The sequence below is a fragment of the Centropristis striata genome, chromosome 22 (assembly GCF_030273125.1).
Source record: "Centropristis striata isolate RG_2023a ecotype Rhode Island chromosome 22, C.striata_1.0, whole genome shotgun sequence".
Taxonomy (NCBI): Eukaryota; Metazoa; Chordata; class Actinopteri; order Perciformes; family Serranidae; genus Centropristis; species Centropristis striata.
This window is the reverse complement of record NC_081538.1, coordinates 142,809-168,800: the sequence shown is the minus strand read 5'-3', so window position 1 is coordinate 168,800 and position 25,992 is coordinate 142,809. Positions and strand designations below refer to the sequence as shown.

General features: G+C 37.7%; 2 protein-coding genes across 2 annotated transcripts; both read left to right on the top strand.

Annotated features, from left to right (window-relative positions):
• The first annotated feature begins 283 nt into the window (after positions 1-283).
• atp6v1e1b (ATPase H+ transporting V1 subunit E1b) lies at positions 284-16,032 on the top strand. The gene is made up of 10 exons (XM_059325578.1): positions 284-377; positions 497-557; positions 6,837-6,902; positions 8,102-8,211; positions 9,154-9,220; positions 9,823-9,912; positions 11,005-11,073; positions 12,252-12,346; positions 12,638-12,725; positions 15,381-16,032. The coding sequence occupies exons 2-10, from the start codon at positions 525-527 to the stop codon at positions 15,441-15,443; spliced, it is 681 nt and encodes a 226-aa protein (XP_059181561.1). The 5' UTR covers positions 284-377; positions 497-524; the 3' UTR covers positions 15,444-16,032.
• A 572-nt stretch (positions 16,033-16,604) lies between these two features.
• ada2b (adenosine deaminase 2b) lies at positions 16,605-25,756 on the top strand. Its single transcript, XM_059325799.1, has 10 exons — positions 16,605-16,699; positions 17,924-18,132; positions 19,421-19,640; positions 21,272-21,482; positions 22,183-22,310; positions 22,823-22,913; positions 23,031-23,139; positions 23,225-23,382; positions 24,092-24,294; positions 25,185-25,756. The coding sequence occupies exons 1-10, from the start codon at positions 16,605-16,607 to the stop codon at positions 25,270-25,272; spliced, it is 1,512 nt and encodes a 503-aa protein (XP_059181782.1). The 3' UTR covers positions 25,273-25,756.
• Positions 25,757-25,992: the final 236 nt, after the last annotated feature.

The window sequence follows — 25,992 nt, the reverse complement described above, 5'->3', positions numbered from 1 at the left end:
TATATAGGTAGTAAAGTATGACAGTGCAACCTTTGACACTTTACTACCTATAGTAGTAGTACTACTTAACTACAATTACTACATAATCATCAGAAATGAAGATATAACTGATGTTGCGATGTCCTATTTAGTATTTTAAATACATAAAGTTATATTCAGCTCAAATAAATAAGACATAAAAAATAACAAATTGTGCAAAAATAACTATAAAACCATCATTTTCCTCTTTACTCAACTCGTCCTTTTTCTCTCACGTGATTGGCTGCTAGACCGGAAGTAAACATCATGTGACGTCGCAAATCAGCTGATCCTCCGTAGACATCTTTACCAGTCACGACTGCGGCGATTAATTCATACCTCCTCCTCTGTGATTTCGGGTAAATAAACATATATTTAAAGATCTCACCGCGTCATTAAAGACCTCTCGGTGTTATTGAAGAGTTATTTTCCTTCCTAATAGTTTTAATTCTCGTGTTTTCTCGTTATTTCTCCGCAGGCCTGCAGGATCTCTGACAGCTGACACCATGGCGCTGAGCGATGCGGACGTCCAGAAGCAGGTAAAAACCGATTTAACCTCCATAAATATCTTCATTCATCTCTTTCTGCTCGGCGGCTGATTAATGCGGGTTTAAGCTGCTATTCGGCTTTTTAAAACTGTGATAAATGTTTCTAGTAGCTGTGGAGTGTGTGTGTGAAGGAGATGACATTGAAGCAGCTGCAGTAGGTTATTAATAAAATATAGACAGATCAGCCAGAATGCCTTATTTAGGCTGTTTTAACTGGATGTTTTCTACCTAAAAATCAGCTTTTAATAAAAGCAGCAGCCGTTTAAACGCCAGTAAAGAGTGTCTGAGGTTCAGAGAGCCAGATTACCAAATGATCACATGATGAACACATGCAGGCCTGAAGAGGAACTGAAGAGGAACTGAGTCAGAGAGAAACACTGGAATAACCTGCAGGATCCATGGAAAGCTGCTCATATCTTACAAGTTTGGATCTAATAATAAACAGTGGAGTGGGATGTAAATAACTGCATTTTCTCAAATATTAATTCAATTTAATCTGGATGTAAATGATAAGATGTATAAAGCTGCATACAAAGAAAACATTAAAATAAAGTGCAGAGGCAAATATAAGAGCCTGACTGATGATATTGATTTTAGAGGGGAAAGATTGTTATACATTGTTATACATGATACAAACAATGTACTACATTGTCAGCTAATTCTATAGATCAGCTATTCTCAACCTTGGGGTCGGGACCCCAATTGGGGTCGCGAGATGATTTCTGGGGGTCGCCAAATCATTTTGGAAGTCAGCTCTGTCTCCACTGTGTTAAAGTGTTCATGTGTTCATGTGTTTTAGTCTTTTTGGTCACATAATGTCTTCTTTTGGTCATTTTGTGTCTTTTTTGGTCATTTTGTGTCTTTTTTGGTCATTTTGTGTCTTTTTTGGTCAATTTGTGTCTGTTTTAGTCATTTTGTTTCCTTTTTTTGGTCATTTTGTGTCTTTTTTTGGTCATTTTGTTTCTTTTTTTGGTCATTTTGTGTCTTTTTTGGTCATTTAGTGTCTTTTTTTAGTCAATTTGTGTCTTTTTTTGGTCATTTTGTGTCTTTTTTTATCATTTTGTGGTCAATTTGTGTCTTTTTTGGTCATTTAGTGTCTTTTTTTAGTCAATTTGTGTCTTTTTTTGGTCATTTTGTGTCTTTTTTTATCATTTTGTGGTCATTTTGTGTCTTTTTTGGTCATTTTGTTTACTTTTTTTGGTCATTTTGTTTCTTTTTTGTATGATCTGAACTGTGCGTGTGAGATTGTGTTCAGTGAGTGGGGGTCGCGGACAGCATGCATGTTAAATTGGGGGTCAAAAAGGTTGAGAACTACTGCTATAGATGATAACTGAGACAAAGAATAAATACACAATAAACATCATTACTGTTCACTTCAGTCAGACTATTTAAAAAATAGGAAAAAACATTAATAGCTAGCACCTTTTCTAAAGCATGCAAATACATGTTCTGCATTATATGTTGTGAAGTTTTTATATTCTAGTATTACATCTAGCACTAGGTTTAGTTGTAGTATTTTCTCATTAGGGTATTAGGAGTTTAGAAACATTCCTCACCTCAGTGAAACATTCAGGCAGCAGAGACGCTGAGATCGTCTCCGGCTTCATTATTAGAGGGACGACACTTTAACTTCATTATTAGAGGGACGACTCTTTAACTTCATTATTAGAGAGACGACACTTTAACTTCATTATTAGAGACGACACTTTAACTTCATTATTAGAGACGACACTTTAACTTCATTATTAGAGGGACGACACTTTAACTTCATTATTAGAGACGACACTTTAACTTCATTATTAGAGACGACACTTTAACTTCATTATTAGAGACGACACTTTAACTTCATTATTAGAGGGACGACACTTTAACTTCATTATTAGAGACGACACTTTAACTTCATTATTAGAGAGACGCTTTAACTTCATTATTAGAGACGACACTTTAACTTCATTATTAGAGACGACACTTTAACTTCATTATTAGAGACGACACTTTAACTTCATTATTAGAGACGACACTTTAACTTCATTATTAGAGGGACGACACTTTAACTTCATTATTAGAGAGACGACACTTTAACTTCATTATTAGAGGGACGACACTTTAACTTCATTATTAGAGAGACGACACTTTAACTTCATTATTAGAGGGACGACACTTTAACTTCATTATTAGAGGGACGACACTTTAACTTCATTATTAGAGGGACGACACTTTAACTTCATTATTAGAGACGACACTTTAACTTCATTATTAGAGGGACGACACTTTAACTTCATTATTAGAGAGACGACACTTTAACTTCATTATTAGAGGGACGACACTTTAACTTCATTATTAGAGAGACGACACTTTAACTTCATTATTAGAGGGACGACACTTTAACTTCATTATTAGAGACGACACTTTAACTTCATTATTAGAGACGACACTTTAACTTCATTATTAGAGGGACGACACTTTAACTTCATTATTAGAGGGACGACACTTTAACTTCATTATTAGAGAGACGACACTTTAACTTCATTATTAGAGGGACGACACTTTAACTTCATTATTAGAGACGACACTTTAACTTCATTATTAGAGGGACGACACTTTAACTTCATTATTAGAGAGACGACACTTTAACTTCATTATTAGAGGGACGACACTTTAACTTCATTATTAGAGACGACACTTTAACTTCATTATTAGAGACGACACTTTAACTTCATTATTAGAGACGACACTTTAACTTCATTATTAGAGGGACGACACTTTAACTTCATTATTAGAGAGACGACACTTTAACTTCATTATTAGAGGGACGACACTTTAACTTCATTATTAGAGACGACACTTTAACTTCATTATTAGAGGGACGACACTTTAACTTCATTATTAGAGAGACGACACTTTAACTTCATTATTAGAGGGACGACACTTTAACTTCATTATTAGAGAGACGACACTTTAACTTCATTATTAGAGGGACGACACTTTAACTTCATTATTAGAGACGACACTTTAACTTCATTATTAGAGACGACACTTTAACTTCATTATTAGAGGGACGACACTTTAACTTCATTATTAGAGGGACGACACTTTAACTTCATTATTAGAGAGACGACACTTTAACTTCATTATTAGAGGGACGACACTTTAACTTCATTATTAGAGACGACACTTTAACTTCATTATTAGAGGGACGACACTTTAACTTCATTATTAGAGAGACGACACTTTAACTTCATTATTAGAGGGACGACACTTTAACTTCATTATTAGAGACGACACTTTAACTTCATTATTAGAGACGACACTTTAACTTCATTATTAGAGACGACACTTTAACTTCATTATTAGAGGGACGACACTTTAACTTCATTATTAGAGAGACGACACTTTAACTTCATTATTAGAGAGACGACACTTTAACTTCATTATTAGAGGGACGACACTTTAACTTCATTATTAGAGGGACGACACTTTAACTTCATTATTAGAGACGACACTTTAACTTCATTATTAGAGACGACACTTTAACTTCATTATTAGAGACGACACTTTAACTTCATTATTAGAGGGACGACACTTTAACTTCATTATTAGAGAGACGACACTTTAACTTCATTATTAGAGACGACACTTTAACTTCATTATTAGAGACGACACTTTAACTTCATTATTAGAGACGACACTTTAACTTCATTATTAGAGACGACACTTTAACTTCATTATTAGAGGGACGACACTTTAACTTCATTATTAGAGAGACGCTTTAACTTCATTATTAGAGAGACGACACTTTAACTTCATTATTAGAGACGACACTTTAACTTCATTATTAGAGGGACGACACTTTAACTTCATTATTAGAGACGACACTTTAACTTCATTATTAGAGAGACGACACTTTAACTTCATTATTAGAGACGACACTTTAACTTCATTATTAGAGACGACACTTTAACTTCATTATTAGAGACGACACTTTAACTTCATTATTAGAGACGACACTTTAACTTCATTATTAGAGGGACGACACTTTAACTTCATTATTAGAGACGACACTTTAACTTCATTATTAGAGACGACACTTTAACTTCATTATTAGAGGGACGACACTTTAACTTCATTATTAGAGACGACACTTTAACTTCATTATTAGAGGGACGACACTTTAACTTCATTATTAGAGACGACACTTTAACTTCATTATTAGAGACGACACTTTAACTTCATTATTAGAGAGACGACACTTTAACTTCATTATTAGAGGGACGACACTTTAACTTCATTATTAGAGGGACGACACTTTAACTTCATTATTAGAGGGACGACACTTTAACTTCATTATTAGAGACGACACTTTAACTTCATTATTAGAGACGACACTTTAACTTCATTATTAGAGACGACACTTTAACTTCATTATTAGAGGGACGACACTTTAACTTCATTATTAGAGAGACGCTTTAACTTCATTATTAGAGAGACGACACTTTAACTTCATTATTAGAGACGACACTTTAACTTCATTATTAGAGGGACGACACTTTAACTTCATTATTAGAGACGACACTTTAACTTCATTATTAGAGGGACGACACTTTAACTTCATTATTAGAGACGACACTTTAACTTCATTATTAGAGACGACACTTTAACTTCATTATTAGAGACGACACTTTAACTTCATTATTAGAGACGACACTTTAACTTCATTATTAGAGAGACGACACTTTAACTTCATTATTAGAGACGACACTTTAACTTCATTATTAGAGACGACACTTTAACTTCATTATTAGAGGGACGACACTTTAACTTCATTATTAGAGACGACACTTTAACTTCCTTATTAGAGACGACACTTTAACTTCATTATTAGAGGGACGACACTTTAACTTCATTATTAGAGACGACACTTTAACTTCATTATTAGAGGGACGACACTTTAACTTCATTATTAGAGACGACACTTTAACTTCATTATTAGAGACGACACTTTAACTTCATTATTAGAGAGACGACACTTTAACTTCATTATTAGAGGGACGACACTTTAACTTCATTATTAGAGGGACGACACTTTAACTTCATTATTAGAGGGACGACACTTTAACTTCATTATTAGAGACGACGCTTTAACTTCATTATTAGAGGGACGACACTTTAACTTCATTATTAGAGACGACACTTTAACTTCATTATTAGAGACGACGCTTTAACTTCATTATTAGAGGGACGCTTTAACTTCATTATTAGAGACGACACTTTAACTTCATTATTAGAGACGACACTTTAACTTCATTATTAGAGGGACGCTTTAACTTCATTATTAGAGACGACACTTTAACTTCATTATTAGAGACGACGCTTTAACTTCATTATTAGAGGGACGCTTTAACTTCATTATTAGAGAGACGACACTTTAACTTCATTATTAGAGGGACGACACTTTAACTTCATTATTAGAGACGACACTTTAACTTCATTATTAGAGGGACGACACTTTAACTTCATTATTAGAGGGACGACACTTTAACTTCATTATTAGAGGGACGACACTTTAACTTCATTATTAGAGGGACGCTTTAACTTCATTATTAGAGAGACGACACTTTAACTTCATTATTAGAGGGACGACACTTTAACTTCATTATTAGAGGGACGACACTTTAACTTCATTATTAGAGAGACGACACTTTAACTTCATTATTAGAGACGACACTTTAACTTCATTATTAGAGACGACACTTTAACTTCATTATTAGAGAGACGACACTTTAACTTCATTATTAGAGACGACACTTTAACTTCATTATTAGAGACGACACTTTAACTTCATTATTAGAGACGACACTTTAACTTCATTATTAGAGACGACACTTTAACTTCATTATTAGAGGGACGACACTTTAACTTCATTATTAGAGACGACACTTTAACTTCATTATTAGAGGGACGACACTTTAACTTCATTATTAGAGAGACGACACTTTAACTTCATTATTAGAGACGACACTTTAACTTCATTATTAGAGGGACGACACTTTAACTTCATTATTAGAGGGACGACACTTTAACTTCATTATTAGAGGGACGACACTTTAACTTCATTATTAGAGACGACGCTTTAACTTCATTATTAGAGACGACACTTTAACTTCACACTGAAGAAGGAGTGATGCTACATGAGGGAGACTATAAACAGAGTTTTTTATTTTTATTTTCTGACGTCCAGTTTGTGGTGAATGTTTGTTCTTCTGTCCACAGATCAAGCACATGATGGCCTTCATTGAGCAGGAGGCCAACGAGAAGGCAGAAGAGATCGATGCAAAGGTAAAATAACTCAGCATGACTCACTAGTTCCTGGATGTTTAATATATATATAAATATAATATAATATAACTGGCCAGTAAGCAGGAGAGAGATGAGAGGAAATGAGAAGATGCATGAGAAAAAAACTCATTCTTCCATATTGATGCAAGGAGATGCCATGAAATCGTTGCTTCACATTTGATTAAAGAGCCTGTGATGTAACAATTATGGTCTTTTATTTTGAAATGATATATGGTAGTGCCCCAAACAGACGAGGGAGTAAAATGAGTTTATTTAAACAAAAGATCAAAACAAGAATAAACATAAACAAAGAGCCACAACATCTGGGACTTGACAAACATAATCATATTTATTGATTGTTCATTAAAGAGAAGCTTCCAGTGAGGAGAATGATTTAAAAAGCATCAGTCCTCCTCATTATTCTCTGTGTGTGATTCACCACTAGGGGGCGCTAAAAGTGCAAATATGAACTGGGCTTCTCACAATCTGAACCCCTTAAAATCTTATAAATAAATAAATAAAAATAAAAATGATAACAAAACATGTTATTGCCTGATTATTTTCCAAAACTAACCTAAATAAATACAGAATCAGAATCAGAAAGATTTTATTGATCCGTAGGGGGCAAATTGCTTTGGTTAGAGTTGCTGCTGTATAATAAATAGAAATAAGTAAATCTTTAAATAAAATAAAGATTTAAAAACGCATGCTACTCTAAATACGTACAACAACAGTATAAAATACAATATCAACAAGTCTTCAGTAAATAGACAATAAAAATAATAAAAATAGATATGTGGGAATATAGACATTCATTTGAAGTAGATCGATAAGGAATACCCTCATAATTATAATAAATAAATCAATGAAAAAACGTATAATAGAAATTTTGTATTATATTTTGTCAAACCATGAGAAAAAACATGAGAAAAATCATATGATTGAACAAATAAAACCAAATAAAAATGTCAAACAACAAAATTGAAAAAAAAAATTAAAAATGCCAAACAACAGAATTGAGAATAAAATAAAATAAGTAAATGAATACAAATAAATTAATATAAATGTATACATTTCTAACCATAATTCCACCTAATTTACAAAAAGACACTGTGAACATTTTTTTGTGAAAAAATTGAGGAAAAAAAAAGAGGAATGATGAAGTGAACAGAGTGAATGTGTCTTTCTGTCTCCTGCAGGCAGAAGAAGAGTTCAACATCGAGAAGGGTCGTCTGGTCCAGACCCAGAGGCTGAAGATCATGGAGTACTACGAGAAGAAGGAGAAGCAGATCGAGCAGCAGAAGAAGATGTGAGTCAGAAACCACACAGCAAGTTCTCCTGGCTCCTTAAAACACAGAAACATCAAGTTCTCCTGGTTCCTTAAAACACAGAAACATCAAGTTCTCCTGGTTCCTTAAAACACAGAAACATCAAGTTCTCCTGGTTCCTTAAAACAAAGAAACATCAAGTTCTCCTGGTTCCTTAAAACACAGAAACATCAAGTTCTCCTGGCTCCTTAAAACACAGAAACATCAAGTTCTCCTGGTTCTTTAAAACACAGAAACATCAAGTTCTCCTGGTTCCTTAAAACACAGAAACATCAAGTTCTCCTGGTTCCTTAAAACACAGAAACATCAAGTTCTCCTGGCTCCTTAAAACACAGAAACATCAAGTTCTCCTGGTTCTTTAAAACACAGAAACATCAAGTTCTCCTGGTTCCTTAAAACACAGAAACATCAAGTTCTCCTGGTTCCTTAAAACACAGAAACATCAAGTTCTCCTGGCTCCTTAAAACACAGAAACATCAAGTTCTCCTGGTTCTTTAAAACACAGAAACATCAAGTTCTCCTGGTTCCTTAAAACACAGAAACATCAAGTTCTCCTGGCTCCTTAAAACACAGAAACATCAAGTTCTCCTGGTTCCTTAAAACACAGAAACATCAAGTTCTCCTGGTTCTTTAAAACACAGAAACATCAAGTTCTCCTGGTTCCTTAAAACACAGAAACAGCAAGTTCTCCTGGTTCCTTAAAACACAGAAACAGCAAGTTCTCCTGGTTCCTTAAAACACAGAAACATCAAGTTCTCCTGGTTCCTTAAAACACAGAAACATCAAGTTCTCCTGGTTCCTTAAAACACAGAAACATCAAGTTCTCCTGGTTCTTTATTAACAATGACTCTTCTGTAGAAACAGCATGTCCACACTAGGAAGTCTAAACAAACCCGTGTGTGTGTTGTTTGTCTTGTCAACAGTCAGATGTCGAACCTGATGAACCAGGCCAGGCTGAAGGTGCTCAAGTCCCGCGACGACATGATCTCAGTGAGAACACACACACACACACACACACACACACACACACACACACACACACACACACAGCACCGCGCATCATGTTGTTGTTCTTTATAGAGGAGAAAAGGTTGTAAATAACACTAACCCTGTGTGTGTGTGTGTGTGTGTGTGTGTGTGTGTGTGTGTGTGTGTGTGTGTGTGTGTGTGTGTGTGTGTGTGTCTGTGTCTGTGTCTGTGTCTCTGTGTCTCTGTGTGTGTGTGTGTGTGTGTGTCTGTGTCTGTGTCTGTGTGTGTCTATGTGTGTGTGTGTGTGTGTGTGTGTGTGTCTATGTGTGTGTGTGTGTGTGTGTGTGTCTGTGTGTGTGTGTGTGTGTCTGTCTGTGTGTGTGTCTCTGTGTCTGTGTGTGTGTGTCTGTGTGTGTGTCTGTGTGTGTCTGTGTGTCTGTGTGTGTGTGTGTCTATGTGTGTGTGTGTGTGTGTGTGTGTGTGTGTGTGTGTCTATGTGTGTGTGTGTGTGTGTGTGTGTGTGTGTGTGTGTGTGTGTCTGTGTGTGTGTGTGTGTGTGTGTGTGTGTGTGTGTGTGTCTGTGTCTGTGTGTGTGTGTGTGTGTGTGTGTGTGTGTGTGTTAGGACATGCTGAACGAGGCTCGCCAGCGTCTGGGTAACGTGGCGAAGGATCCGTCCAGGTATCCGGCGCTGCTGGACGGATTGATCCTGCAGGTCAGTTTGACTCATTATGACCTCATGAAGGATCAGTTATAACCCTTCATAGGACTCAGTGAAATACTCACAAATTCCAAACTTCAACCCAGAGAATATTGGAGGATATTACAGACAGCCAGAATGTGTAAAAAAAAAAAACACACGGACCCGGGGGAGGGGGGAATACGAGATTAAAGCAGCAAATCTATGAGAAAAAAATGCTTTTTTTCTTGTAGATTTGCCACTTTAATCTAGTAAATTTGCAACTTTTTTCTGGAAATATTACCTGAAGTTACCAAACATAGTTCTTGGTCTGATAAAGGGTTGAGCTGCAGGTGAATAGGCTTTTTTTTACGTATAGATATCACCATGAAACTTCCCCAGTTTGTTTTTTACATTAAGACAGTATTTTTTTGCATTACAAGTTTTCTGACATTTTATGTTTAGATATGCAAATGAGCCTTGAACTCATTAAATATTCACTCATTTGCATATATCTGCAGGACATAAATCTGAACATTGGATAAAGCAAATTTAAAATGTTGTTACTATATTAGATGTATTAGATAATAAGTTGTTGATTTTTACATATAGTATATATATATACAGAGTGATATCTCCTCTTATCATTTCATAAAGCAGAAAGTACTAAATGTTTTTAGGAAGTAAATGTTGTATAAATCAGGGTATGAGTGATTTATAGACAAACCTTCAGAATATAGTTGGGAATAAAACAGGAAGGTTTGGTGAAGTTGAGCTTTATGGTGCAGAACAGGAGAAAAAACTCATTTTGAGAAAACGTTTCATACATTCTTTATGGAAATGACTATTTAGAGACAAAATGTTAATTTATAGCAACAACAAGATTTAAATGATTATGTTACTACATGCTGCAACAGAACTGAAATGTAGTAAATATAGTAAACTATTCTGAAAGAAGACAGACAAAAAACAATGTTTCTGCCTGCAGTGTCTGGTTTAAATAAACTGACTGATGAGAGTCGATATATATATATATATATATATATATATATATATATATATATATAGTGTCTATAACGAGGCTGTGTTAATAATAATAATAAACCTTTTTAATAATCTCTCATTCAGGGCTTTTATCAGCTTCTGGAGCCCAAAGTGACGATTCGCTGCCGTAAACAGGACGTGCAGATGGTGCAGGTCAGTCAAGTTCAAATATTATATATATATATATATATATATATATATATATATATATATATATAATATCTATTTCTATTGATCCATTTCAGCTCAAGTCATCCTAACATGTGCACACAGACAGACGAGACGTTTGAAGTTTGTCAGTGTTTTCTCAGTCTGAAGGACTGATGATGTTGAAGGATCCTGATCCTCTTGGTTCATCTCAAGGCTTTTAGAACATATATATGTATATATATATATATTATATTATATAATTATATATGTATATATAATCTGCTGTGAATCCTGAAGGAAAACCAATCAGAGTAGTCAGCTGTTAGTCACTGATCAGATATGAACCAAGACTCTGTTCTTCTCACTTTAAATGTATTTTAGTGTCCCGTCTAGCTGTGAATGGTTCGGCTCTACTTTATGTAGAGGGAAGCTTCATTTTAGTTCAGATGTTATAAACACATGTTATAACTGTTCCTGCTGAGCTTCGTTGTCTTGTCTTTGTTATTCTGCCTTCAGGGCCAAAGTTGATGCTCCGCTGCACATTTACTGCTCCCACTTCTGTGAAACAGTCCATTTGAACAACAATACTAATTATATTTTAGCATTAAAACTCTAACTTTGGTTAAAGAGCTTCTACATGCTGATGTATTAACTGTTACAGACGGAGGAATCACGTCTTTTCTGTACTGACTCATGCTGCAGGACAAACAATGGTCTGATACATTTCTGTTTATTAGAAGAAAAGCTGGATGAAAGAAACAACTGCAGCAGAACTCTCCTCAGAGCTGTCAGACACACTGCAGACTCTCATCATAAACCATCATCTGTTGTCTTTATCAGCAGTAAATAAGAGCTGCAGCAGGAGAACCTGGACAGGTTCTCCTGCTGCAGCTCTTATTTATATTTCTCCTGCTGGACAGCAGGAGAAATATAAATAAGAGCTGCAGCAGGAGAACCTGTCCACCAGGAGAACCTGTCCAGCAGGAGAACCTGTCCAGCAGCACTAACAGCAGCTTTCTCCATGTTTTTGTGCTGAGAACGACTTTTACGAATGAAAAGTATCTCAGTCAGTCAGCTGGTTAGCTGATACTCACTGAGAGTGTTTGTGTCTCAGCTATATATATATATATATATATATATATATATATATACAGTATATAAATGTAACTCTGTGTGTGCAGGCGTCCATCCAGAGGAACATCCCGGTGTATAAAGCAGCGGTGAAGAGCAGCATCGAGGTCCGCATCGACCAGGACAACTTCATCTCTCCTGACATGTGAGCAGCTTCTCCTCCATCACAGAGTTAAATCTCTGCTGGAGACTTCTCTCTCATCCTCTCATCTCTCATTCTCTTCTTCTCTTCTTCTCTCATCTCTCATCTCTCATTCTCTTCTTCTCTTCTTCTCTCATCTCTCATCTCTCATTCTCTTCTTCTCTTCTTCTCTCATCTCTCATCTCTCTTCTTCTCTTCTTCTCTCATTCTCTCATCTCTCATTCTCTTCTCTTCTTCTCTCATTCTCTTCTTCTCTTCTTCTCTCATCTCTTCTTCTCTTCTTCTCTTCTTCAGTTCTGGAGGTGTTGAGATCTATAACGGAGACGGGAAGATCAAGGTGTCCAACACTCTGGAGAGCAGACTGGACCTCATGGCTCAGCAGGTAAATATAGAGATTATTATATATAATAATTATATTATATCAATAATTAGATATTATCAGGCTCAGACTATTATTATTATTATTATTATTATTATTATTATTATTATTATTATTATTATTATTATTATTATTATTATATTATTATATTATCAGGCTCAGATTCTCCTCTTCATCCCTTCACCTGCAACAGAAACATTTATCTGTTTTTATTCCAACCTGTTATTTATTATTAATAATAATTAATATGTGTTGAGTTTGTTTGTTTATGTTCATGCATGTTCAAATATTCCCTTTTAGATTTGGCAGATATGTGTAAGTGTAGCTTTCATATCAGTCAGAAGGTTTTTTTCATGTGAGGAGCTACAAGTTACACCTTAAATAACATTTTTTATTTATTATCTAAACTTCTCTGTTTGGTGTCTTTTCATTTCTTCTAATTTAAAAAGTTGCTATATAAATGAACTTTGCTTTCTAATAATATAGATATTTCATCAACATATTGCTGAATGAGGGAATAAAAAACAGACTAACATCTTGTCTGGTGAGCTTCAAGAAATACATTTTAACAAAAGTCCCAAAGGAAGAACAAGAATGTTCCCACTCAGTTTAACTGTTAAAGATTAAATATTGTTATTAAAAGAGCTCCAATTAGTCCATTATTTGATTAGTCATTCAACAGAAAATTACTGGGCAACAATTTTTCTAATCGAACAATAATTTTAGCATTTTTTTGTGAAAGAAAATAAACCATTTGCTCCATTTGCTGGTTTCATGCTTCCTAAATGTGATAATATAAAACTTTATTTGTCTAACATGATAATAAACTAAATCGTTTGGATTGATGAATGAAAACAAACCTTCTGAAGATGTTTTGGGGGACGTTGCATTTTATTTAGAAACAACGAAGCATGAAAATAACGGGCAGATTAATCAATTATCAAAATAATTGTTAGTTGCAGCACTTGATAAAGCAGTTTATTTAATACGATTTATTTTATATTATATTTATTTATTCAGTATATTTAATTATTATTTAATTAAAACTGTAACAAGGACGTAAACAAGCAAACACACCTTTTTATGCAACCTTTTACACCTTTTCATTCATTCATGTGTTGTTTGATCGTGTAATTAGATTATTTATATTAAAGGTGTTAAAGTGTTTGATTTGTGTTTAATGTGATGTTTTATGTACTTAAATACTAAAAACAACAACGTGTGTTTGATCTTGTGACACGCTTCGCTTTAAACAAAACATAAAAGGCTTTTATTGTTTAAACTGAATTACCTCGAGGAGTCCTAATGAAATTAGCAAACATCAGCTGAACTTTACTTTTTCTACGTGAGGAGCTCAAAGTGACGACATCACGAGACGGAGTGACAAATGTTTTATTGTTTTTTTTTCCTCACTTTAAAAAACGCATCAGTGTGCTGAGTTTACATCATATAAACAAACAAACAAACAAACCAATTACAATAAGAGTAACAACAAACAACTAAATAACTTTTTTTCTAAAGTATTATAAAAGTAATAAAAGTATTCTATATATGTTTTGATGGTTTTGAATGTCTGATCTTTAGGAACCACGTTAAGTTGTTTTTAAACTGTTTATGATTCTGGTTGATGATCAAAGTTTGCTTCATTCAGATTTTTGGTCTTATTTTTGTGTTTCTGATTTCTGTTGGTATTAAAACCTTGTTGGCTGTAGAATGAGAGAAGTCTCCCAGCAGATCCAGTCCAACAGTGATTTATTTATTTTATTACATCAGAGGAGGAAAGACATCAGGAAGAGCTCAGACAACAACAATAAACTAGATTAACATCCGTATTAGTCCCACAATGTAACATTTCCTTTAATCACAATCAGCTGACTCACTAAATGTTCCCAAAGGAACCAAACAACAGGCAGCTCATCTAATATATATATATATATATATATATATAATAATAATAATAATCTAATATATATATATATATATATATATATAAATATCTAACAGAGATCAATCAGTCTGGCTGCTGCAGCATCAGTCATTCTCTGGCTGAATCTTCTTGTTTGGCTTTGAGAGCCACAAATAAACTTCCAGCTGATTGATCACATAGTTGATGGACAGAGAAGTAAAAAGCAGCTATTTAGAGTTTTTTTTTTTGTGTGAGAGTAAACTGAGAATCTCTCTTTAAAACTAACAGTTTCAGCTTCAGGATCCAGAAAAGGCAAGATAAACTATTTAGGAAAAATATAAAAGTACTTTCAAATAGAAAATATTAATATTGAAAGCGAGCTGATAAAAGATATTTTTTAAATATCAAAGGAATAAAAGTTAGAGTGCAGTATTACTGAGAGGCAGACGTCTTTAGTCTTGATTTAAAAGAGTTTATTCCAGATATGTGGAGCGTAAAGAAGAGAACTAATAATAATAATTAGACTGAAACTCTTTGTTACTAACCGTCTGTAATGTACTAATGTGTAATGTAATGTAATATAATATAATATAATGTAATGTAATGTAATGTTTCTAACCGTCTGTAATGTAATATAATATAATGTAATGTAATATAATGTAATGTAATATAATGTAATGTAATATAATATAATGTAATGTAATGTGTAATATAATGTAATGTTTCTAACCTGTGTCTGTGTCTGTTTGCAGATGATGCCTGAGATCCGAGTGGCTCTCTTCGGTGCCAACCCAAACCGCAAGTTCATGGATTAAATATCTCCACTGTATTAGAGGAAAAAACTCCTTTTTATTTTTTATTTTGTCACATGAAAGACGTCATTCCTCTGTCTGTGAATCTTTGATGCAAAACGAGACGTTGGTTGTTGTTGTTGTTGTTGTGTTGCTGTGTTTTCTGTGCATGAAGGGACGTGATGACATCACAGATGTTTACTCTGCTGCTCCAGGTCTCACTTTACGCTGATTCATCAGCTTTTATTTTAACAGCTTCTCCTCTAATTGGATCAGGACAAACATTCCCCGGTTCATTAACTTCTTCCCCACATTATAATAAGTTGCACGGGGCATTGTGTTGCTAATGGATGTCTGCTCCAACCAGTTACTGAGAATTACAGAGACAATAAATAGCATCCTGTAAACAACCAGCTGACCTTCAGGAGTTAATTTATTGCTGCGTGTTGAATTCATCATTCCAGAGGGTGAACTGTATGTATATGAGGTTTCCAGATTAAATTATGTGTGGATGTTGTTCTGTTTTTTGTTCTTTTCTTTCTTTGTTTTTGTCTCAAACTGAAGATGTTATATTGTGGAAATGTAAAACATAATAAAATATAAATCATTAGTATCACTTCTCTGTTTTTTTATTTGTATTTTCTTATGAGTGGCTCAAACAATGTCCTCACCACGGGGCGATTTTTGCATTTATTTTGCAAATCATGCTTCATTCATTAGTTTATCACATGGTCAGACAGAAATGCTCCAATTATCCAGTTTCTGGGAGTTTTTCTCTCGAGCTCAGAGTCTGTTGGAGTCTGAGCTGAGACGGAGCAGCTGCCGAGCTCGTAAGTATTTTATCTTTAAAGTTCTAAAATGTTCCCTCCTTTATTCAGTTTCTGGTAATAATCTGAAGATTGTTTGTCACTTTCCTGAACTTCTCTCTCTCTGTTGTTTAACTCAGCAGCTAACAAACAGACAGTAAACAGTCAGTAATCTGTGATGTAGCTGAGCAGCCTGTTGAGGAAAACAACTTTCACATTTTATTACAGAGCTACAGACGCTCCGAGGACTTTAATGTCATTATTGCTTTCTTTCTTTCTTTCTTTCTTTCTTTCTTTCTTTCTTTCTTTCTTCTCAGCTTTAAACTGGCTCTCTGTCACTGAGATCATGCTGTAGCGCCCCCCGCTGGCTCATAAGGACATGACCTCACTCTGCCAGGCCCTGGTCCCCTGGCTGTCCCTGCTGTGGGTCGCACGGGTGGCGGACGGGATGCCTGACCCGGCTCAGAGGGACCTGCTGATGCCTGACCCGGCTCAGAGGGACCTGCTGATGCCTGACCCGAATAAGAGGGACCTGCTGATGCCTGACCCGAATAAGAGGGACCTGCTGATGCCAGACCCGAATAAGAGGGACCTGCTGATGCCTGACCCGACTAAGAGGGACCTGCTGATGCCTGACCCGAATAAGAGGGACCTGCTGATGCCTGACCCGAATAAGAGGGACCTGCTGATGCCTGACCCGAATAAGAGGGACCTGCTGATGCCTGACCCGAATAAGAGGGACCTGCTGATGCCTGACCGGACTCAGAGGGACCTGCTGATGCCTGACCCGAATAAGAGGGACCTGCTGATGCCTGACCGGACTCAGAGGGACCTGCTGATGCCTGACCCGGCTCAGAGGGACCTGCTGATGCCTGACCCGGCTCAGAGGGACCTGCTGATGCCTGACCCGAATAAGAGGGACCTGCTGATGCCTGACCCGAATAAGAGGGACCTGCTGATGCCTGACCCGGCTCAGAGGGACCTGCTGATGCCTGACCGGACTAAGAGGGACCTGCTGATGCCTGACCCGAATAAGAGGGACCTGCTGATGCCTGACCCGGCTCAGAGGGACCTGCTGATGCCTGACCGGACTAAGAGGGACCTGCTGATGCCTGACCGGACTCAGAGGGACCTGCTGATGCCTGACCCGGCTCAGAGGGACCTGCTGATGCCTGACCCGGCTCAGAGGGACCTGCTGATGCCTGACCGGACTAAGAGGGACCTGCTGATGCCTGACCCGGCTCAGAGGGACCTGCTGATGCCTGACCCGGCTCAGAGGGACCTGCTGATGCCTGACCGGACTAAGAGGGACCTGCTGATGCCTGACCCGGCTCAGAGGGACCTGCTGATGCCTGACCGGACTAAGAGGGACCTGCTGATGCCTGACCCGGCTCAGAGGGACCTGCTGATGCCTGACCGGACTAAGAGGGACCTGCTGATGCCTGACCCGGCTCAGAGGGACCTGCTGATGCCTGACCCGGCTCAGAGGGACCTGCTGATGCCTGACCGGGCTAAGAGGGACCTGCTGATGCCTGACCCGGCTCAGAGGGACCTGATGATGCCTGACCGGGCTAAGAGGGACCTGCTGATGCCTGACCGGACTAAGAGGGACCTGCTGATGCCTGACCCGGCTCAGAGGGACCTGCTGATGCCTGACCCGGCTCAGAGGGACCTGCTGATGCCTGACCCGGCTCAGAGGGACCTGCTGATGCGTGAGGAGGCGTCCCGGCAGACGGGGGGCCGGCTGGTCCTGAATGCAGCAGAGCAGAAACTGGACTCGTACCTCCACCGGTTGAAGCAGCGAGAGATGTCGGCGGCTCAGTTTCCTCCAGCGATGCATTTCTTCAGAGCGAAGCCTCTGATCCAGAAGAGTCCGATCTTTAAGCTGCTGCAGGAGATGCCTAAAGGTGAGATCACACCTGAGCTAAACAGGTTCAGAGCTCTCAGCTGGAGTTCATCCAGTATCATTTTATTATAGCAGCACAGAGGCTACAATATCATTTAATAAAAAAACTTCTTCAGAGACACACAGGACTACAAAAATACAAAACAACTACAAAGAGTTGCACAATGATTAAAAAGACATAAAAAGATGCATAAGAACTACAAAGTACTAGAACAGATACAAAATTACAGCATAAAATGACTATAAATACTCAAAATGACTACAAAGATACACAACATTGAACAAAACGACGACAAAGACACAAGAAAAAACTACAAACTACAACTGCTGCAAAATGTCTAAAAAGACCCATAAAATCAGCAGAAGTGATGTTAGTAAAGAGAAACCGCGTGGCCATGTTGTCATGGAGCTCATCGTCTCATTATTCTGTCTGATCAGAGCAACCTGCTGCCGTCTCACAGCGTGAAGGAAAATAAAACATGATTTCTGTATCTGATTCAGATCTGCTCCAACATTCAGTCCTTTCTTCCTCAGCCCTGCTCCACCTTTTCAGCAAGTCATCCTGCTCTTTGGAGCTGTTTCCTCAGTTTACTTATTATATTATTATATTATTGTTGTTTATTTTGTATTTATTTTTGTCCCACTACCAGACCAAACAGGTATTGAGCATTGATAAAGGTTGCTAGTGGTAATGGCAGGTAATGCACCAGAAGGGACAGGTTTTTTTTCGGCAGTTTGTTTGCTTTGAGCTGAGAATAAATGAAGCAACATGTGGATCCTGTCTGGACAACGGGCTGCTTCCTGCTAGAGTTCCTCCTGAACTGCTGCGTTTGTGGCCTTTTGTGCAAGTTTTCAAAGTAAAAGAGCCGTCTTACAAATAGCCACTAAACTGCTGACAAACAAACAGAACCAGAACAGATTTGGTGGAGGTAATGAGAAACCAACATCTTCATTTTATGCCACAGAGTTTCTGACACTTTTGGATAATTAAACATGTTTAATTATCAAATTTACCTTTGAACATTACTGCTGTTCCTGAGAAACAAACATAACAGGAGGGTTCAGAAATAAACAAGACAAGTTATGGAAAAGAGTAATAAAGACACAAAGAGACACAAAACTAAAAGATACAAAATGACAACAAAAAGATCAAATTTACTGCAGGTTAGGAGAGAGAGTTATAAAAGTTATGAAAGGTTTTCTCCTGCAGGAGCAGCGCTCCACATCCACACCTCCTCCCTGGTGGAGCAGAACTAAAGAGTTAAAGGTTTTCTGGTTTTCTCCTGCAGGAGCAGCGCTCCACATCCACACCTCCTCCCTGGTGGGGGCGGAGTGGCTGGTGAAGAACGTGACCTACAGGCCGAACTGCTACGTCTGCTTCACCTGGGACAACTCGGTGCGCTTCCTGTTCTCAGAGCGGCAGCCGTTCCCTCGCTGGGACTGTTTCTACTGGCAGCTGCTGCAGAGCCTCAGGGCCCGGATAGGGGACACCACCGGCTTCGACAACAGGTGGAGTAGACATAACGGGTGGAGGAGAGACATAACAGGTGGAGTAGAGACATAACGGGTGGGGTAGAGCCTCAGGGCCCGGATAGGGGACACCACCGGCTTCGACAACAGGTGGAGTATAACAGGTGGAGTAGGACATAACGGGTGGGGTAGAGCCTCAGGGCCCGGATAGGGGACACCGCCGGCTTCGACAACAGGTGGAGTAGACATAACAGGTGGGGTAGGACATAACGGGTGGGGTAGAGCCTCAGGGCCCGGATAGGGGACACCACCGGCTTCGACAACAGGTGGAGTATAACAGGTGGAGTAGGACATAACAGGTGGAGTAGAGACATAACAGGTGGAGTAGAGACATAACAGGTGGAGTAGAGACATAAGAGCCAGGATAGGGGACACCACCGGCTTCGACAACAGGTGGAGTATAAGAGGTGGAGTAGGATATAACAGGTGGAGTAGAGCCTCAGGGCCCGGATAGGGGACACCGCCGGCTTCGATAACAGGTGGAGTATAACAGGTGGAGTAGAGACATAATGGGTGGAGTAGACATAACGGGTGGAGGAGAGACATAAGAGCTGCTGCAGAGCCTCAGGGCCCGGATAGGGGACACCGCCGGCTTCGATAACAGGTGGAGTATAACAGGTGGAGTAGACACATAATGGGTGGAGTAGAGACCCTCAGGGCCCGGATAGGGGACACCACCGGCTTCGATAACAGGTGGAGTATAACAGGTGGAGGAGAGACATAACAGGTGGAGTAGAGACATAAGAGCCAGGATAGGGGACACCGCCGGCTTCGACAACAGGTGGAGTATAACAGGTGGAGTAGACACATAATGGGTGGAGCAGAGCCTCAGGGCCCGGATAGGGGACACCACCGGCTTCGACAACAGGTGGAGTATAACAGGTGGAGTAGACACATAATGGGTGGAGTAGAGCCTCAGGGCCCGGATAGGGGACACCGCCGGCTTCGACAACAGGTGGAGTATAACAGGTGGAGTAGACACATAATGGGTGGAGTAGAGACATAAGAGCCCGGATAGGAGACACGGCCGGCTTCGATAACAGGTGGAGTATAAGAGGTGGAGTAGGACATAACGGGTGGAGTAGGACATAACAGGTGGAGTAGGACATAACAGGTGGAGTAGAGACATAACAGGTGGAGTAGAGACATAAGAGGTGGAGTAGAGACATAAGAGCCAGGATAGGAGACACGGCCGGCTTCGATAACAGGTGGAGTATAAGAGGTGGAGTAGGACATAACAGGTGGAGTAGAGACATAAGAGCCAGGATAGGAGACACAGCAGGCTTCGATAACAGGTGGAGTATAAGAGGTGGAGTAGGACATAATGGGTGGAGTAGAGCCTCAGAGCCAGGATAGGAGACACGGCCGGCTTCGATAACAGGTGGAGTATAACAGGTGGAGTAGAGACATAACGGGTGGAGTAGACATAACAGGTGGAGTAGAGACATAAGAGCCAGGATAGGAGACACGGCCGGCTTCGATAACAGGTGGAGTATAAGAGGTGGAGTAGAGACACAAGAGGTGGAGTAGAGACATAACGGGTGGAGTAGAGACTGATGCAGGAAGTGTTGCTGTTCCCAGTCTGATGCAGCAGCTGACTCTGTCTCCAGTCTGATGCAGCAGCTGACCCTGGTGACGGAGGACCCGGAGGAGGAGTACCCCAGCCAGGAGGTGGTGTGGGAGAGGTTTGAGAAGGCGTTCATGGCGGCTGCAGGCCTGATCAGCCACGGCCCCGTGCTGCAGGACTTCCTGTACCGAGGCCTGGAGGAGCTCCACCACGACAACATCATGTACCTGGAGCTGAGGAGCGGCCTCTCCAGGGTTAGTCCTCCTGTCTGTCTGTTCAGCCTGTCACACGAGCATTATATATATATATATATATACATATATATATATATATATATATATATATATATATATAAAACTATTATATATATATATATATAATAGTTTTATATATATATATATATAACTATTATATATAACTATAATATATATATATATATAGAGCTATAATATATATATATATATATATATATAATAGTCTTATATATATATATAACTATTATATATATATATATATATATATAATAGTTTTATATATATATATATATATATATATATATATAAAACTATTATATATATATATATATATAATAGTTTTATATATATATATATATATAACTATTATATATAACTATAATATATATATATATATAGAGCTATAATATATATATAGAGCTATAATAGAGCTATAATATATATAGAGAGCTATAATATATATATAGAGCTATAATAGAGCTATAATATATATAGAGAGCTATAATATATATATGGAGCTATAATATATATATAGAGCTATAATAGAGCTATAATATATATAGAGAGCTATAATATATATAGAGAGCTATAATATATATATAGAGCTATAATATATATATAGAGCTATAATATATAGAGAGAGCTATAATATATATAGAGAGCTATAATAGAGCTGATATATTATTTCTGTGTTTTTCAGACGTATGAGCTGGACGGAAGCATCCACGATAAAGTCTGGACTCTGAAACTGTTTCAAGAAGTTATAAAGAGATTTACAGCAGATCATCCAGACTTCCTCGGGGCTCGACTCATCATCTGTGTGCACAGGTACAGAGAGGAGACCAGACCTGTGACTGATATATTATTATATTTATACTGTATGTATAATAGGTTGAGGCAGTGTAGTAGAAGCATAAAATATTTTTAATTGTGCCTCAAAATGATACCAGGTCCATTTAATGTAGAACAGCATAACAGTTGATGTGACTCATATTCAGTAACAGAATTATATGGTTGCTGAAGCTTTTTGGTTGATAAAGTGAGGAGCGTGTGGCTGGACTTTAAACTCTAATGTCACTGTAACTCTGTCCCAGTGTGAACAAAGACAACTCTGTCACTATAATGAATTATATTATCTCTGAATGATTTAGTTTCCTGTTGTCTGGAAATAAAAAAACAGAGTTATTAAAGGGAAACTTTAGAAATTCAGCTCTCCTCTGAAACTGTTTTCAGTTTTCAGTCAACTGTGTTGTTGTGTGTTGTCACTAGTCATTATTATTATTATTATTATTATAATACACTCAGAAGTCTGTTTATAATAGTGTTGCTGTGTTCTTCAGGGCTCTGAGTGTGAATGAGGTGAAAACAGCAGTGAAAGAGGCCATCCAGCTGCAGAAGGACTTCCCAGATGTTGTAGCAGGATTTGATCTGGTAAGAAGTCTTTCATTACTTTTATTTGACTAAACATCAGACTGTTTGTAGTGAGGTTTGTGAGGTGAACATGTATATATATATATATATAATGTGTGTGTGTGTGTGTGTGTGCAGGTTGGCAGGGAGGACAGTGGGAGGAGCCTGTGGTTCTTCAGAGAAGCTCTCTCTCTGCCGGCTGAGCTCGGCGTCACGCTGCCGTTCTTCTTCCATGCAGGAGAAACAGGTCGGTGCATCACAGACACAGTTAATCAGAATAACAATAACCAGTTCAATAACAATAAGCAGCTCCTGAACGTGTTTGTCTGTAGATGATGAAGGCACCGACGTGGATCAGAACATCCTGGACGCTCTCCTGTTCAACACCAGCCGGATCGGCCACGGCTTCGCTCTGGCTCGCCATCCGCTGGCCAGAGAGCTTTCTGTGAAGAGGAAGGTGGCGGTGGAGCTCTGCCCCATCTCCAACCAGGTGATGTTACCTGCAGACATTATATTATAATATTTAACTGTGATCTCACTTTATACATTCAGCTGACAGCTTTAGTTTCTCTACAGGTCGAGTTCAACATGAAAAACATGATCAATTTAAAGTCATTAGATTATTAAACCTCATATCTGTATATTAACTAGTTAAATCTACCTTGACAATTAAATGGCTGCTTACATAAATACATCAATAATAATATAATATAATATAATATAATATAATATAATTAATATAATATAATATAATATAATATAATATAATATAATATAATATAATTCATATAATATAATATGAGTGGGGCCATTCTGCATAATAAGTGTTTTACTTTTGATACTTTAAGAACATTTTGATGCTGATACTTGCACTTTTACTGAAGTAAGTTCTGAATGCAGGACTTTTACTGTAGTGGAGTCATTTCACAGTGTGTATTAGTACTTTTACTGTAGTGGAGTCATTTCACTAAAAACTGGGTTGACACTAAAAAAACTCTTAAAACAATTTAAACTGAGCTAAAATTAGCACTTTAAAAAACTGGACGCTAAGCTAGGCTAAGCTAAGCTAAGCTAAGCTCCTAGCTAAGAATAAAATGTGTCTATTTAAAAACCTGCTGAAAGTTTGCATGAGGCCTTGTCTTCAGTAACATGAGGATCCAGTGTGTTGATATGTAACGTGTGTGACCTTTGACCTTTAGGTGCTGAAGCTGGTGTCCGACCTGAGGAACCACCCTGCGGCCGTGCTGATGTCAGAGGGCCACCCGCTGGTCATCAGCTCCGACGACCCCGCCCTGTTCGGCAGCTCGGGCCTCTCCTACGACTTCTACCAGGCCTTCGTCGGCATCGGAGGCCTGAAGGCAAACCTGGCAACCCTGAAGGAGCTGGCACTGAACTCCATCAGGTGAGATCAAACTGTTTCATCCATCAGGTGAGATCAAACTGTTTCATCCATCAGGTGAGATCAAACTGTTTCATCTCCATCAGGTGAGATCAAACTGTTTCATCTCCATCAGGTGAGATCAAACTGTTTCATCTCCATCAGGTGAGATCAAACTGTTTCATCTCCATCAGGTGAGATCAAACTGTTTCATCTCCATCAGGTGAGATCAAACTGTTTCATCTCCATCAGGTGAGATCAAACTGTTTCATCTCCATCAGGTGAGATCAAACTGATTCATCTCCATCAGGTGAGATCAAACTGTTTCATCTCCATCAGGTGAGATCAAACTGATTCATCTCCATCAGGTGAGATCAAACTGATTTTGTAATTTTGTAATATATATATTATTTTAAGATACTGAATTGTAGTTCTTCATTAAATGTAAGCCGTAATCATTATAATTAGAAGAAATTAAATAAATGAAGACATGAAATGTTTCATTCTGTGTGTAATGGATCTATATAATGTGTTATTTCACCTTTTTGAATTGAATTCCTGACATAAATAAACTTTTCTATGATATTCTAATGTATTGAGATGCTCCTGTAGATCTAAAGGGATTCTTGCTTTAAACTGTAGCAGCAAGAATAATCTCACTTCTTACAAAAACAACCTCTATCAAACAAGTTTTAACTCCCAGCAGGTTGATTTTCACATCATAAATGAATGAAAATCAAAGTAAGAAAACTAAAAGGAAGTTAGAAAATGTAAAGTACAGCTTTGAAAGCATTAAAAGAAAGTGATTATTTAAGTTTATGGATATTTTCAGTCAAAAGAGCAACCTTTCCATGACTCTGTGATAAATCAGAGAGTAAACTCTGATATATATATATATATATATGTGTCTGCAGGTTCAGCTCGCTGCCGGCTCGTCTGAAGGACTCGGCTCTCGTCACGCTGCAGAATAAATGGGACGATTTCATCCTGAAACATTCCTGACAGACAAACAACACACACTACATGTGAATAGGGTCATTTAACTTATTGATATCACCATCAAACTTCCACACTTTGTTATTTACATTAAGACAATATTTTTTTCTATTACAAGTTTTCTGAAAGTTAATGTTTAGATATGCAAATGAGGGGTGAACTCATTAAATATGCACTAATTTGCATACATTTCCAGGACGTAAAAACTGAATATTGGATAAAGCAAATTTTAGGTATTTTATTTTGTTGATTTTAGTTTTAAAGTTTTTTACTGAAGAAAATTGTGATATCTCCTTTTATCATTTCATAAAACAGAAAATGGTTAGAAGCCAAATAAGATATTTTTTTGTATTTTTTAGGAACAAAATGTTCTGAATGATATATAGATAAAACCTTCAGCATATAGTTAATAAAACTGGTCAGTTTGTGTCTGTCAGTGGAGCTAAAGTTGAGATTTATGAGAAAAAACTCATTTTGAGAAAACGGCCTTTAAAGGTTTTTATACATTCTGAATGGAAATTAGTATCTGAAGACAAAATATTGAATCTAATTCACAGCAACAACAAGACAGAATATGTAAAACACATAATAAATGCAGCATGCTTCCTTGGAATCCTTGTAATAAACGAACCCTGATGTCTTTTAGAGGATTGTTGTTGTCTGAAGGTGTTGTATGTAACTTAAAACTCTCTTTTCATGGAAGAACTTTACACTAAACCAATCATT

What these genes read in the sequence shown, in the direction of transcription:
- atp6v1e1b (XM_059325578.1), top strand. Translation starts at nt 525, where the DNA reads ATGGCGCTGAGCGATGCGGACGTCCAGAAGCAG. An exon ending in TGGACGGATTGATCCTGCAG is followed by an intron (nt 9,913 to 11,004) that starts GTCAGTTTGACT and finishes TCTCTCATTCAG; the next exon opens with GGCTTTTATCAGCTTCTGGA. An exon ending in AGGACGTGCAGATGGTGCAG is followed by an intron (nt 11,074 to 12,251) that starts GTCAGTCAAGTT and finishes CTGTGTGTGCAG; the next exon opens with GCGTCCATCCAGAGGAACAT.
- ada2b (XM_059325799.1), top strand. Translation starts at nt 16,605, where the DNA reads ATGACCTCACTCTGCCAGGCCCTGGTCCCCTGGCTGTCCCTGCTGTGG. An exon ending in ACCACCGGCTTCGACAACAG is followed by an intron (nt 19,641 to 21,271) that starts GTGGAGTAGACA and finishes CTCTGTCTCCAG; the next exon opens with TCTGATGCAGCAGCTGACCC. An exon ending in TGAGGAGCGGCCTCTCCAGG is followed by an intron (nt 21,483 to 22,182) that starts GTTAGTCCTCCT and finishes TGTGTTTTTCAG; the next exon opens with ACGTATGAGCTGGACGGAAG.